The following is a 15,120-nucleotide window of genomic DNA, read 5'->3' on the forward strand; positions in this document are numbered from 1 at the left end:
AACAGAGGCACTTCACAAAGCCCTACAGTTTTCTGCAGGAATTCTGCATCCTTCTCTCCAGTTTTCCAGTAGGATTCAGTTTCCCAGCTATTCAAAATTCAGGTATAATGTACACACAAACCCATCATGTTCAGTGTGCGGCTCCGCGGGCTCTGGCAAACAACAGTCCTATGATGACCACCAGGGTGAACGCGCAGAGCTGGCCCTTCAAGCCGAAAGTCTCTCAGGCCTCTTAACAGTCCATCCCTCTCCACGCTCCCAGATCCCTGGCCTTAGGCAACTACTGATGTTTTTCCATCGCTGCAATTTATAGCCTTTCCCAGAAAGTCACATAAAGGGAGTCATACCATAGGTGACCTTTTGAGACTTTCTTTCAGCATAATGCATTTAAGTCATTCATATTGTTGATGTGTCAGAAGTTTGTTCCCTTCATTGCTGACCAGTACTTCATCGTACAGATAAACTCCGCTTGGTTGATCCCCCTACCAGCTGAAGGGCGTTTGGGTTGTTGCTACTTTTTGACCACTGTGAACGGAGCCACCACGAACACTCGAACAGAGATTTTTATGTGGAGCTGTCATTTCACTTGGGTAAAGATGTAAGAGAGCGAACTATAGGTAGTGTAATAAATGTATGTCCAACTTTACGAGACACTGTCAAACATCCAAAATGGCTGCACCATTTTAAATCCCCACATTAGGTACGGTCAGTTTTTTTTTTTTTTTTTTTTTTTTTTTTTGCTCATTTCACTTTGTTTTTGACCATTCTAACTGGTGTGTAATGATACCTTACTGTGGTCTTAATCTGCATTTCCCTATAACTAATGATGTTGAGTATCATTTCACAATCTTCTTTTGTCCATTTAAAAAACTGGGTTTTTGTGTTCTTACTGTATGAGAATTCTTTATTCTGAATACAAATGTCTTATCAGATATGGGATGTGCACATATTTTCTCCCATTGTATGGCTTCTCATTCTCTTAACAGTGTCTTCTGAAGAGCAGCTATTCTTTCTTTTGATGAAGTCCAATTTATAATTTTTTTCTTTTATAGATCATACTTTTGGTATCATATCTACAAGATTTTGCCCAACCCAAAAGGCTAAAAAGATTTTCTGCCCATGCTGTTAAATTTTCTTCCATGTTCCTCCCAACATCTTCCATGACACCTGGAAGTCATCAAAGCAACCTCTTAAGTGGTTATTAGACTGTCAACTACTGTTTACTGATGTTTTCATAATCTCCTACATAGGGACTCATACTTAGCTACGGAAAATGCTTTAAAAACTTTCATCTAACAACATGGAAGGTGATGTTCAGAGTAACAGGAGAAAAAATTACCAATTAATGTCACCAGTGGGGGTGGAGTAGGGTGAAACAGACCATACACACAAAGTCTCTGTGCCTAAGCACTAGTCATTAGTGATTTACATGTGGGATTTTTGCTTAGCTCAAATCACCTACTCCATACAGAAGGATCTCGGTGGTGTATCCCCTGGACAATCTCTTCCCTGAGCCCTGGTCTCTCCCTGAAGGTGCCATTTTGGAAACAGATATACTCTCTTTGGTCATTAAACTCTCCCCTGATGTACCTAAAAGTCAGTAAGTCAAAGATGTGTAAATAAATGCTAAAATATCAATCTGGGCTCCAACAGCCACGTCTGCGGTGTAAGCTGGTACTTGGCTTGAGCTAATGAATTCCTAGTTACCACTGAGATGCCTGAGTGGCAGGGCCACTGAATACCTAGCCTCTAGGTATCAGCCAGGACAACCCCTGCTGGCACCACGAAAAGGCAGGCCTCGTGGCTAGAACTCCCAAGATAACCTAAGGCAACAAAATGAATTTCTGTTCTTCCTGATACTCTTGTAACCACTGAGATCCAAAGACCAAAGAGACATTCCTTCTCTGACAAAGAAGAGGAAGGACCCAGTTTCCTGGGCACCCACAGGCGGTCAGAGTAAGTTCACACCCCACCTCTTTTCTTTCATCGTTAGGTATCAAACCTGAATAGTGAGAAACTACCACCCCTCTTCCCTTTTTGGCAAGGATCCTGTTCCCCACAGTGCTTTATTCATCCCGCTAAGTCTGTTTCTCTATTTAAAAGCTCTCTTAAGGGGCGCCTGGGTGGCTCAATGGGTTAAGCCGCTGCCTTCAGCTCAGGTCATGATCTCAGGGTCCTGGGATCGAGTCCCGCATCGGGCTCTCTGCTCCGCAGGGAGCCTGCTTCCTCCTCTCTCTCTCTCTGCCTGCCTCTCTGCCTACTTGTGATCTCTATGTGTCAAATAAATAAATAAAATCTTTAAAAAAAAATAAAATAAAAGCTCTCTTAAATGTAGAGGAAAAATAATGCAGTTCTACCTGTGAAAACTAAAATTTAGTTCTTAGAGCACAAATTCGGCATTATGCCGCCTATTTCATTGATGAGGAACCTGGGGCTAAGCAAATTAATTTAACTAATTCTAGGAGCCTTGATTTTTCTCAAAGTATATAAAATTAGTTGATCAATTGAGTATTAATATAAGTTTACATAAAATACAGAGATGTTAACTTTTTCTTCAAAGTCTGGTAAAGACTCCAAGTTCTAAAAACAGTTACCAAACTGTTCAAATCAGAGATCAATAGAAATATACTCTATATTATGTAAGATATAGTATCTATGAAAATTTGTAAGCAAACTAAATTTCAGAGCGCTGAGGCTAAGAAATCAAGTAACTTGTGCGGGGTTACACAGCTAGTCTGTACTGGAATCAGGATTCAAACCCAGAATGGTCTGTCTCTACAGGCTACACTCCTTCCACTCTATCATAACGAACCTACATCAGAACGAGAGTTCAAAGTCAAATGATGAGACTGACTGAATTAAATATCCTCTTTTTGTGCTTTCCTCCATTTTTATTTTTGTAGGGATTTTTATTTGGGGGAATATTCCAATTACGTACATCACGGGCTGGTAACTGTAATCTTTGTAATATTGGAAAGCAGACGGGAGATGATCAACTTTGAAAAAAGGGAAGAAGGAAGAATATTAGAAATGTAGGCATGACTCATGCAAATTAAACAAATTAATAACTAAGTACAATATGGTACTCTGGATTGGATCCTGGATTGGAAAGAGGTCATTAATGGAAACACTGATGAAATCCAAATAAAATCTGGAGTCTGACTAATAGTAACACCAAAAAAAAAAAAAAAAAAAAAAAAAAGTCGATTAGAACACAGGGACTAATATTTTCTAATATTTTCTAGAAAAAATGTCATAATGCTAAGTAGTCTAACTGCTGAAACTTTAGCTTTCAAATATAAGGTAACAGACTTGGAAATCAAGCAGGTAAACTTAAAACCAGAGGAGACAACATACTTTGCCCTGGCTTCTTCCCACTTTTGTTTTTTCTCATCAATAGATTTCTTCATAACTTGGTACCATTTTCTGAAATCAAACCATGGCTTATCTGAAAGAAATGAAATCCATGATTAGTAACCAAATAAGTGACATTATAACCATATAAATTATTCACCGGAGTCTTCATTCTTTGGTATAACTAAACATTCTGAAGTCAGCATTCTGGGATTATGGAGTCACTGTCTCCATACCTTAACATGACTCCTGAGCAGTCCATCACGGAGTTCCTATCTATATTGTGGCCCTAACTAGATAATACTAAAATAATTTATTTATTTATTTATAGACATGGGGAGTATGACAAGGGACATTAGAAGACACCTTGGTCAACCTTTCACTCTGAGTAGAAGCTGACATAAAGCGATGTGTAGAAGAAGTATTTAGCATGTATTCTGGAAAGAACTCACAAATTGATTTCTACCACTAAATCCAAGCTCCTAAAACCAATGAATATATATGTGAAATCTTGAAAAAAAAGTAAAACTCTTAGAAACAGTAGTTTCTACTCTAACAGAGTAGAAAGTAGTTCCCAGGGGCTGGGGGTGGGGGTGGCAGATAGGGAGAGGTTGGTAAAAGGGTACAAAGTTTTGGCTCTAAGAGAAGTAAGTTCTGAGAATCTAATGTAAAACATGCTGACTGTAGTGAATCACAGTGTATTATAGCAAGGAAATCAACTAAGGGAACAGGACTTAAATGTTCACACACAGACACACAAGATTAAAATGCGAGGTGATGACTGTATAACCAGATGAGAGAACCCTTTCATAGTACATAGTACAAATCATCACAAGATGCACTTTAAATCGCTTACAATTTTTGAATGTCAATTATACCTCAATAAAGCTGATAAAAAAAACAATGACTATAAATCCTAATGAAGGAAATAAGAAACTAGAATTGCACTTAAGAATTCATACACCTACCCAACTTCACTGAATTGCTCTTAGGCCAGACACTATGTTAGGCACTAGAGAGCCAATAAAAAATTAAAAAAGACAGAAAGATATGGTCCCTGCCTCTAGAAGCTATAATCTACCTATCCTTCTACCATTTATGTTGGGCCTTACTCTATGTCAGCTGTTCTTAGCACTCTACAGACACTGGCAATCGAACCGGGATGGACATATTTAGTGCACCAGTTCTGATTCAGTGTGCTAACCTCTAACAGATGTTTGGATAGGAGCAACTGTGGCAGGAACGATTAGTTCTGATCTGGGAAGTGGTAAGGTCAGGAGTGGGTGTGAAGAGAAGGTAGAATCTTGAAGAATAAAGGCAGATCTGGCAGGGATTGGGGGAGCTGGGGGGTAGGAAGGAAAACATTTCAGGTAGAAGAACCAGCATGAGCAAAGGCTGAGGCATCACAACAGATGGTACAGTCAGGGAACTGCCAGGACGCTCTCGGTCTCGCATGGCTAGGGAGGAGAAGGCAGGAATCAAAAAGCAGGCTGGTCTTTACACATCGCAAGGAATCACCGAAGTTTAGCAGCCTAGATGTCCTAGATGTATAACTAGGTAATTATAAAAAGAAATAACTCTGGTATTAGGCACAATTTTTATACATGTGTTTATCTATGTGTACTTGTATATTTTTCAAATATACATTACATTTACTGTATCTTCTAATCCATCACTTAAAATCACTCGGAATTTGAATGACAAAAAATTAAGTACCTTCTTTGTTCTTTTCATTATATTTCTCAGCAATATTAGACAATGTCCTGGAAAAACCATAAAGCACGTCAATTTATTTGGAAGTCACTTATTTGAAGACAGTTAAATTTTGAGTTCTTCTGAAAGAAAAATATAGACTAGCACTTGAAACCTATGCTAACTTTTAATGGAGAAGCAATCACTCTATACACTGCTATTGTTTATTGGCGTTTGGGAGAAGTGACGATTTAAGTTGCGTTTACTTTCTGAAATAATCTTTGAAGTCGCATAGCGCCAGGAGCCTAAAGACATACAGATAAACTGCTACAAGATTCTTTAGAATTTCTGTATGATTTAATGTCGGGAATCAGTGAAGCAATGAGAACACATGTATCTACTTAAAAAATAGGAACACAACATGAGACAAACAACTTACTAAGGTAGAATTAACTCTCTGACAACTAGCTGAGTCAAAATTCACGTAGGAAGTAATTATTGGTACTAGTCAATGTTCTGCAACTAAGAGGCTCTATTTTCTCTTGAGATAATATAAGGATTCCTGTATTCCGACTAATTAGGTAAAAACTGTATAATTTTTTCCTCATAAAACTGACATACACTCACCATTCTAAATTGTCATCCAATAAAAAGAGCAATTTCAACACTATGACGATGACAGCGACGGCCTGTATGTCGTATTTAACAGTTTTTGCCATTTTAGCTATAGGATCAAATGTCAGAAAATCCACTTCTCCTATCCCAGTCATTTTTACCACTTGGTAGGTTAAATCATTCATTTCATCTGTTGAAGAACAAAGAGTAAAATGTGAATTAATTCTTTGCCTCACTAGACCATACCAATGTGTACCTCTGTAAGATAAGCTTTATTATCCTAAAACACGGCATAATGCTAGAACTGAGGGAACACATTTTGTAAATAAAATAAACCAAAAAATGGTATCTGTACAGAAAAACAAGTGGTAGAATCATGGCAAGGCCTTTTCCTATTTGGACTTCCTAAAACATCTATTACGTATAGGATGCATTCTGGTACCTAACACACAGTCAAATGCTTGTTCTCTACCGTATCCTACAACTCCCTTGTCTGTGTTCTACAGCAATTTGCACTTGCCTGAAACAAAATCCCCTGTAAGACCGAGAGCTTCTCTAGGAGTGCACACTAACCCGCTGGCTGGCACCCTAGGAGCCTCTGCGCACATTAAACTTGAGGCACTGCTTTCCCAAGGAAATCATATGGTCGGCTTAGCCTCTATTATTCAAAGCTCAATAATGTGGCACTTGGCACCAGAAAGCCTAGCCAGGGCCTATATATTTAGGTTTTCCAATCATTAGCTTTGTGACTCTGCATTAGTCACTTAACCTCAGTTTCTTCATTTGTAAAATGAGCTGTGGGAGGATAAACTGAAATTAAAAAAGATTAAGTGAATATACTTCGAAAACTCTCAATTACTAAGCAAATTTCTTTACTCACTAATCTAAGTACCCAAGATGTACAATATTCTATTTTTAAGTGAACAGCTAGTATTTATAAGAGCACGATCAACTGTACTGAATTAAGTAGCATTTCCTACATGCTTTCAGTCTCCATGTCCTGTGGACTCTACTCCCCTTCTCCATCCAGTGGCAAGCATGCGAACCAGACACTTGCCATGAGCAGCCTGTCAGTTACATTCTGGTAATCCCTTCAGTCCCTTGCGGTCCTTCTATTACCTACTATTACAGTCGTGTGTGTATGTAATACACACATATACTACCACATATTTATACTTATTTTTATCATTGGAGTTATACCATGCCTACAAACACAGTTTTGCATATTGCTTTCTTCATTAACATATACATTTTCCTTCCCTATTAAAAATACATCCGACTATGTTTTATACTGCTTAAGCAATATGCTAACCACACCATGTCTGTATTTTCTCTTTAGAATATAAGTCCTGAATTTCTCACATTTCTAGTTTTGCAAGAAATTCAGGACCGAGTTCCATTGGCAGATTCCACCGAGTGACCTATGTTTTGGTATATTGTGAACAAGGTCTAGTGAGGCTCTCCCCACATTCCGTGCTTCATCGCCTTAAAGAGTTCATTATGACCCTGCAAACGACCAAGCGCTGCCTTCTTTTCAGAAGGAGGGCATCCAGCTCGCTAAGAACACATACTGGAACATTTGTTACTTTCACTGCACTCAGTAAATTTACTGTAAAAACCAAGCGTATCCCTCACATCAAAACAGAATTCTTTATTTCTGAACAAGGTCCTTTTAACCTTTCCAGATAGCCTGAAGTATTTTAAGAAAGGATTCTAAAATTAGGCTTCATGTTAAAATAAGACCCTGTCAGGAGGCTCTAACTATCCGTGATCTGAGAGGAATTCTCTCTTTTGTTCACTGTCATTTTACAAGTCTGTAAAGGCTTCCTCACCACATATACTACACTTACCAGGGAGATTGACTTCCATCAAGTATTTCATACACAAGATATCTGGGTGAAGATAGCAGTCTTCAGTTATGTCTGGAAAACGTGGCAAATCTAAGAATTTGGCGATTTCAATCATTTTTTTATAGATATCCTCATAGGCAGGCCAAGACTGCAATAAAAAATAATCAAGGTAGCAACTTTTGCAACATAAATTATTTTTAAAAATATTTTCTAATTTTAAAAGTAATATGTATTTGCTGAATGAAATTTGGAATGTGCAGAAAAGCATTACGCGGAAACCACCCATAAATCCCTAATATCCTAACTTAGCAGCTTAAAACAGTGGTAACGCTGAATTAAAAAGCCACTAAAATTCCATTTGGCTCATAAAACTCTTACTGGCCTTCCCCACGAGAGAGGGAAATCATTACTTCTTGCCAGTCACAGAAGAACCAGGGGAAGGGACAAAGCTGTGACCTAAACTGAAGTTCCAGAGCCCTCAGGAGTGCTCTACGGCACGACTTCCCTCTCACACTCCCTCACCACACCCGTCTCATTTATCTTCAAGTTCATGTCTAACAAACTTAGCTCTCTGTTTCACAATATTCACAAGCTTCTATGTGGGAGCTAACACCAGAATTTAAGTCTAATAGTTGAAAATATACAATTCAACTTCATATTCTCCCATATAACCACATATAAAATTTTATAGAATCCAGGAAAATCTATTAGCTACTATGAATAAATTTATTCTGTTCACTTGAAGATCACCCCTGTAGTTTATCTGGTATGCTATTTTTAGCTTTGCAATTCATAAACATACTTGAAATTAATACTACAGGGTGCCTGGGTAGCTCAGTGGGTTAAAACCTCTGTCTTCAGCTCAGGTCACGATCCCAGGACCCACATTGGGCTCTCTGCTCAGCAGGGAGCCTGCTTCCCTCTCTCTCTCTCTCTCTGCCTGCCTCTCTGCCTACTTGTCATCTGCCTCTCTGTCAAATAAATAAATAAAATCTTTAAAAAAAAAGAAATTAATGCTACATTTTTTTTCTCTTTTCTTCATCCATTCACATAAAAATATTAAATTTAGAGTCACTCAATGGAAATGACTTTGGGAAATGTAAAGATGAATAAAACAATGCCTTCATGTGTAAACCTGGTGATTCACAGACCTGTGCCCCTGGGGATAAAAATACATTATATGTTTATAAAAAATTAATAAAAAAATAATAAAAAAACATATTCTAAAAAAAAATGCCATCAAGGAGTTTATAACCTAGAAAGAGAGACAAGGTATACAAAAATACAGTATAAAATAGAGAGTTATCAGGTACCTCAAGTAAGACTTTTTTTTTCTTATATGGCTTATGGAGTCTTGGAAAAACTAACACTTCTCATATGGTAGGACCCTATTAAAATTGAGCCAGAAGACACATTTTGGCGACCTGCTGGCCGTATTAAAGTTGATTATGTGCACATTCCGTGGCAAGGCAATTCTACCCCTAGCTACATATGCCCCACAGAAATGTGCATGTGGTCCGCGGAAAGACACGTCGGTTCTTAACGACACTATTTGTAAAAGCCCCAAGCTGGAAACCACCCAAACGCCATCAACGATAGGTAAATTTTGACAAATCTCATAATGGAACACTTCCAGGCCCGGAAATGAACGCTCTGCCTGCAACGACATGAACGAATCTTCAAAACATCACGTTAGAAGAGAGAAGCCAGATGCAAAAGAGGATGGTTCCGGTATATAAACAAAACTCCCCGAACGAAACTCAGCGACCGAGCATCAAGCTTCCACGGAATGAGACACGAGCACTGAGGCGGGGGGAGGAGTGCCGGGAGGGGCGCCGGGTGGGGCTCGGGGGAGCGGGTCATGGTCACGGTGTTTCTCCCTCTCCGGACTGGTTCGGGCTGTGAAAATTCATCAAGCTGCGTACTTGTGCGACACGTTCGCTTTTCTGTATGTCTATTTTACCGCAAAAAGTGGCAAGAAAGGTAATACCAGTTTAGAAAACCACTTCGTGTGACAGAAATACTTCATACATCGCCTCGTAGGAGGAATCATCAGCCGGCACATTCAGAGTTGGAAACACCCTTAGAAGTCTATGGTCCAACTTTACAAAATCCCGAGCAGGCAGATGTCTGGCCCTTTTTACAAATGTCCAGGGATAGGAACTCAATACCTTCCCCGAAGTTAGGCTATTCCACTTTTAATGGGTTTAGTCATTAGAAAGTTCTTCTGTATTCTAAGTAAAATGTTCCCGATTTGAGCTAATAGTCAGTTAAAATCGGCCCAGCTGCTTGTGAAAGTGCTGCTGTTAAATCATGCCTTGTCCATCTTCTAAATGTTCGAGTGTGTCTGGGAGCTGACTAAAGGAATAAATATTTCTCTGTTAAATTTTACTTTGGGGGGCGCCTGGGTGGCTCAGTGGGTTGAGCCGCTGCCTTCGGCTCAGGTCATGGTCTCAGAGTCCTGGGATCGAGTCCCGCATCGGGCTCTCTGCTCAGCAGAGAGCCTGCTTCCCTCTCTCTCTCTGCCTGCCTCTCCATCTACTTGTGATTTCTCTCTGTCAAATAAATAAATAAAATCTTTTAAAAAAATAAATAAATAAATTTTACTTTGGTAAATTCAGCTCATATGCAATTGTAAAGCACAAGGAAATGCTTTGCATTATAAAAGATAATCATACTGGTAATTTCTAGAAATTATAACTATGCTTGATTCTACTTTGCCTGAAGCTACAATCTCGTTTGTATTATATTTATTTTGAGTTTAATAGAAAAAAAGGCCTTTGGTTTATGCTGTATTGTTAACATGTGATTAACTGTAGCTGAAGGCTACGAAGTAAATTTTTCTGTCAATCCGAAGTAGCAGTGTTACCTTTTAACCTTTTTTCAAGTGTTGAAATAGAGTGAATGTACTTGTACACTAAAGTACTGTAAACTGTATTCTAATCTGTGAATTTAAAAAATGAAAAGAGGAAAACATAAATTCTCAGTGAACTTTGGGAAGAAGTGGTCTTTTTTCTTTACAAAATGAATTCATTTAGAACGCTGGGATGGAGTGGTGAACAAACGGGCTTCATTTGCACAAGATTTGAAGTATCTTTTCAAGTTAAAATAATTTTAACATTGCTGACGAGGTTTATGACAACTCTAATCCTTTCAAATAATGCAGGTAGGAAATGTAATTAAGCACTTTTATCTGCAAACAAAATAAACACTAGAGTGCAGTGAATGATCCCCTTAGAAAAATAATCACCTCAAAAAAACAATTTAATGTATGATAAATTCATTGACTAATAATTGTAAGGCCCTAGGAATCTGGTAAACTTACAAAGATTTAATATATTTCAAATGTCCACACTAAAAGCTGGTATGTCAAACTAAAAATCTTGTGACAAATAGGCTATGATTCTTTCATGTATGAACTGAGGATAAAATACTAATTATTAATAATGCAAGTCTATCAATTTATATTATAGTTTACAATAGATTCTAGATTCTCCTAGTCTCAAGTAAGTACAGCAGACTTCACTTTTAAAATTTTCATTTATTTTTGGGGCGCCTGGGTTGCTCAGTGGGTTAAAGCCACTGCCTTCAGCTCAGGTCATGATTCCAGGGTCCTGAGATTGAGCCCCACATCGGGCTCTCTGCTTAGCAGGGAGCCTGCTTCCTTCTCTCTCTCTGCCTGCCTCTCTGCTTACTCGTGATCTCTGTCTGTCAAATAAATAAAAAAAAAATCTAAAAAAATAAAATTTTCATTTATTTTTAAAGACTTTTCCTTTTTGAATACCTTGATTTTGAATACCTTGAATTCCTTTTGAATACTGAAAACCTTTTCTTTTAAAAGGTGGCTACAGGGTTTTCAGGTTGCCTGCATGGCTCAGTGGGTTAAGCCTCTGCCTTCAGCTCAGGTCATGATCTCAGGGTTCTGGGATCAAGCCCTACACAGGGCTCCCTGCTCAGCAGGGAGCCTGCTCCCCCACCCCCGCCTGCCTCTCTGCCTACTTGCGATCTCTCTCTCTTTCAAACAAATAAAAAAAATCTTTAAAAAAATTGGGGCGCCTGGGTGGCTCAGTGGGTTAAGCCGCTGCCTTAGGCTCAGGTCATGATCTCAGAGTCCTGGGATCGAGTCCCGCATCGGGCTCTCTGCTCAGCGGAGAGCCTGCTTCTCTCTCTCTCTCTCTCTGCCTGCCTCTCCATCTGCTTGTGATTTCTCTCTGTCAAATAAATAAATAAAATCTTTAAAAAAAAAAAAAATCTTTAAAAAAATAAAAATAAATAAAAGGTGGCTACAGAGTTTTCAAGATCATCCTACTTATTTTTTACCAATCTGCTATAATTGTTATGCATATAAGTTGTCTGCAATTTTTATACTACTGTAATTCCATGATGAATGTAATCTGATTATAAAACTACATGATTACAGAAAATTTATGAAATATAAAATACTATAATAAAGACAATAAAAATTGCTCATCATTTAGAGAAGGCCACTGTTAGCATGTCGGAGGACTTTTCTCTCAGCCCTTTGGGGCATATCCACATTTATAACACTAGGATTTCAATTTGACAGCCTCTTCGACACTGCCACTGGAACATCTTCCCACTGTGCCAAACGTACGTGTTCCAGACTGAGTTTTTCATTTCCCATACCCCTAAATTTTATCCCTCCATCAAGGTTCCTTAACCCGTCACTAAAACCCAACACTTAGGAATCATCCTTGGCAGCTCTGTTTCCTCGCACACCACAAGCACCCGGACTGTTTGCCTCAAAGCTGGGTCTGGAATGCTGCTGCTTCTCATCACATCTACAACTACCCTCCTACTCTAAACCTCCACCATCCCAGACTGGACTCCTAGCCCAAAGTTTTAAAGCAGCACTAGCTTCTGCCACTTTAAAGCTACCACCAAGAGTGATATTTCAAAATGCAAGTCTGGTATGTCACTCCTCTACTAAAATCTAACAGTCTACCTCGCTCTTAGGCTAAGCTCCCATCTGTCTGAGAACCACTGTACAAACTGAATTAGATGTACATGGTTTTGTCTCCTATCTTTTCACCTAACATTGTATTTTGTGAGTATTAGAATGTCAGGAGATAGCCTTTGAAAGGATAATTTTGAATAACTGGAAAATATTCCCCTCTATGAACCCATCACTTCCTTATTATTGGCCATCTATGTTAGATACACATCACATGCACACGCACTAAGCAGCTATTAGAAAGCATTTTCATAGGCTGCTCTATGACTTAGGACAACTTTCATAGTTTCTATGACTTAGGACAACTTTCATGAAAAGAGCTTTTCCATGGGCTGCCCTACGACTTAGGACAACATTTCATAGTACAATTCTGATAAAAAAAAAAAAGCAAAAAAGAAATGTATATATAGCGTTCAAGCCTAATTTGGCAAATATGTTTACGTACATTAAATGAGACAATCAACAATACCAATGTTAAGTGTTAATGGCATCCATGAGTAATTGGATTGTGGGTGATTTTTATTTCCTTTTTTATACATTTTTTTCTACATTTCTTTTAATCACTCTAAAATAAGTATTCAAAAACGTATTACGTGGTCTCAAAATTACACATAGAATTACCATATGACAGAGCAACTGTGCTTCTGTGCGGATGCCCAGAACTGCGAGAAGGGCCTCCAACTGTCATCTGCACACTAATGTCCACAGCAGCATTCTTCACTACAGCCAAAGGCAGAAACAACTCAAATGTCCACGGATGAAGAGATCAACAAAATGTAGTATATACAAACAATGGGATAGTACTGAGCCTTAAAAAGAAATTTTCATTTCTGAGACACGCTACAACATGGAGAAAGCTTAAAGACATTATCCTGTGTGAAATAAGTCTGACATAAAAAGACAAATACGGTGTTATTTCACTAACATGGAGTCAGGGTCACAGACAGAAAGGAGAGTGGCCGACCTCGGGCCGGGGGGCACGGTGCAGTGGGGAGCTGGGGTTTCCCAGGGACAGCTTCAGTTTGTGAAGATGAAAAGGGTCTGGAGATGGACGGTGGTGGTGGTTGCACAACCATGTGAATGGACTTAATTTCGCCAAACTGCGCACTTAAAAATGGTTTAAGTGGTTAAGTTTTATGTTATGCATATTTTGCCACCATTCTTTAAATGACTTTTTTTTTCAAGATTTTATTTATTTGACAGAAAGAGCACAAGCAGGCAGAGAGACAGGCAGAGGGAGAGGGAGCAGCCAGCTCTCTGCTGAGCAGGGATCCCCATGCAGGGCTCAATCCCAGGACCCTGAGATCACGACCTGAGCCAAAGGCAGACACTTAACCGACTGAACCACCCAGGTGCCCCTGCTCATCCCTGCCAAAATTCTTAAAACGTATAAAAGAGGAACCTAAATAACATCTGTGTAGAGGGGAAAAACCCACAACATATTAGAGAGGTCATAATTAGAAATAATTTTAAAAAATGATGAACATTATAAAAAAATCAACATATATAAAATCTACTACAAACATTCAAAATCTGTAACTACTTGCTAATATCTGCCTTTGTCATCTATAAAATACTGTAACAAAAGAACATTACGTCAAGGAGATGGAGTCTATGTAATTGTAATTATTAGACATGTAACACTCAAGTATGGGTTTGCCTTTCCCAGAAGACAAAATATACTGAGCAAAAAAGAAAACACAGTATCTGCAGAATCGCTTGTTCCAGGTCTCTTTATACATAAATGATTACTTAATGGTTCTAGTACAATACCAAAAGGGGCTGTCTTCTTGACACCTCAAATGAGGGAAGAGTCAGAACGGAATGTGACCACTGTATTCCATTTCTGTCCCAGAGGACATCATCAAAAAGCCCAGAATGCTACCCTCTGCCCCCAACCCCAATTGAAATGGTGGCCCCATTATCCCCACAGGGCTTGGCTATGGACTAACCTCCCCATATAGCTATCTGCTTCCACTCCAACTGAGACAGGCTAGTCTGTAGGGCAGCAGAGCCCCAGCCTCAGGCAGGAGACCAGGAGCACAGTTACACAGCACTCTTTTACAGGGTTAAGACCACAGTGAAACATTTTTTGTTCCTGTCCTGTTGTCCTCAGCCCAGAGGGGAAACAGGCTCTAATTCCGACAGGATTCTAAAGCACGGGTAACCACCATATAATATTTATGGTAAACATTTAATGGGTATGTTAGTAAAGCCTTATTTTGACTTAGAAACCGCGTTCGTGTATGGAGCACACCCAAGGAACGGTCTCACCGAAGCTGCTGGGACTCGTACTGCATTTCCACTTGGGGAGCGGAATGTCTGGTGTATTCAGGTGGAATAAGAGGACTAGCAGGATCCTGTTGGAAACTCTGCAGGTGTAGGAAAGTATAATGACATTTTGCTGGATACTGGCCCTTTGGTTATCTAACGTGTCTCATTCTACCTGGAATCTTTCGTGCAACAAGAAGGAAGAACAAAAGAAAGCAGCGGCAGAGCGGGAAGCCTAGTCTGTACTGCCCAAAGCACCACCTTTATCAGAATCATTGCAAGACAGTCGTTAAAAATTCACATCCCCAGATCCCACTCCGGGCTGAATGAATCCATCTCTGACATCCAGCTGAAGAACCTGTG

At 39.2% G+C, this 15,120-nt stretch overlaps 1 protein-coding gene across 1 annotated transcript in view; it reads right to left on the reverse strand.

Moving 5' to 3' along the window:
• The window catches only part of TAF1B (TATA-box binding protein associated factor, RNA polymerase I subunit B), a 68,800-nt gene that overhangs the window by 8,246 nt on the left and 45,434 nt on the right, over positions 1-15,120 (reverse strand). The window contains 4 exon segments of the mRNA XM_059132683.1: positions 3,358-3,448; positions 5,071-5,117; positions 5,674-5,851; positions 7,512-7,659. Of these exon segments, the coding sequence (XP_058988666.1) occupies positions 3,358-3,448; positions 5,071-5,117; positions 5,674-5,851; positions 7,512-7,659 (464 nt within the window).

The sequence above is a fragment of the Mustela lutreola genome, chromosome 9 (assembly GCF_030435805.1).
Source record: "Mustela lutreola isolate mMusLut2 chromosome 9, mMusLut2.pri, whole genome shotgun sequence".
Classification (NCBI taxonomy): Eukaryota; Metazoa; Chordata; class Mammalia; order Carnivora; family Mustelidae; genus Mustela; species Mustela lutreola.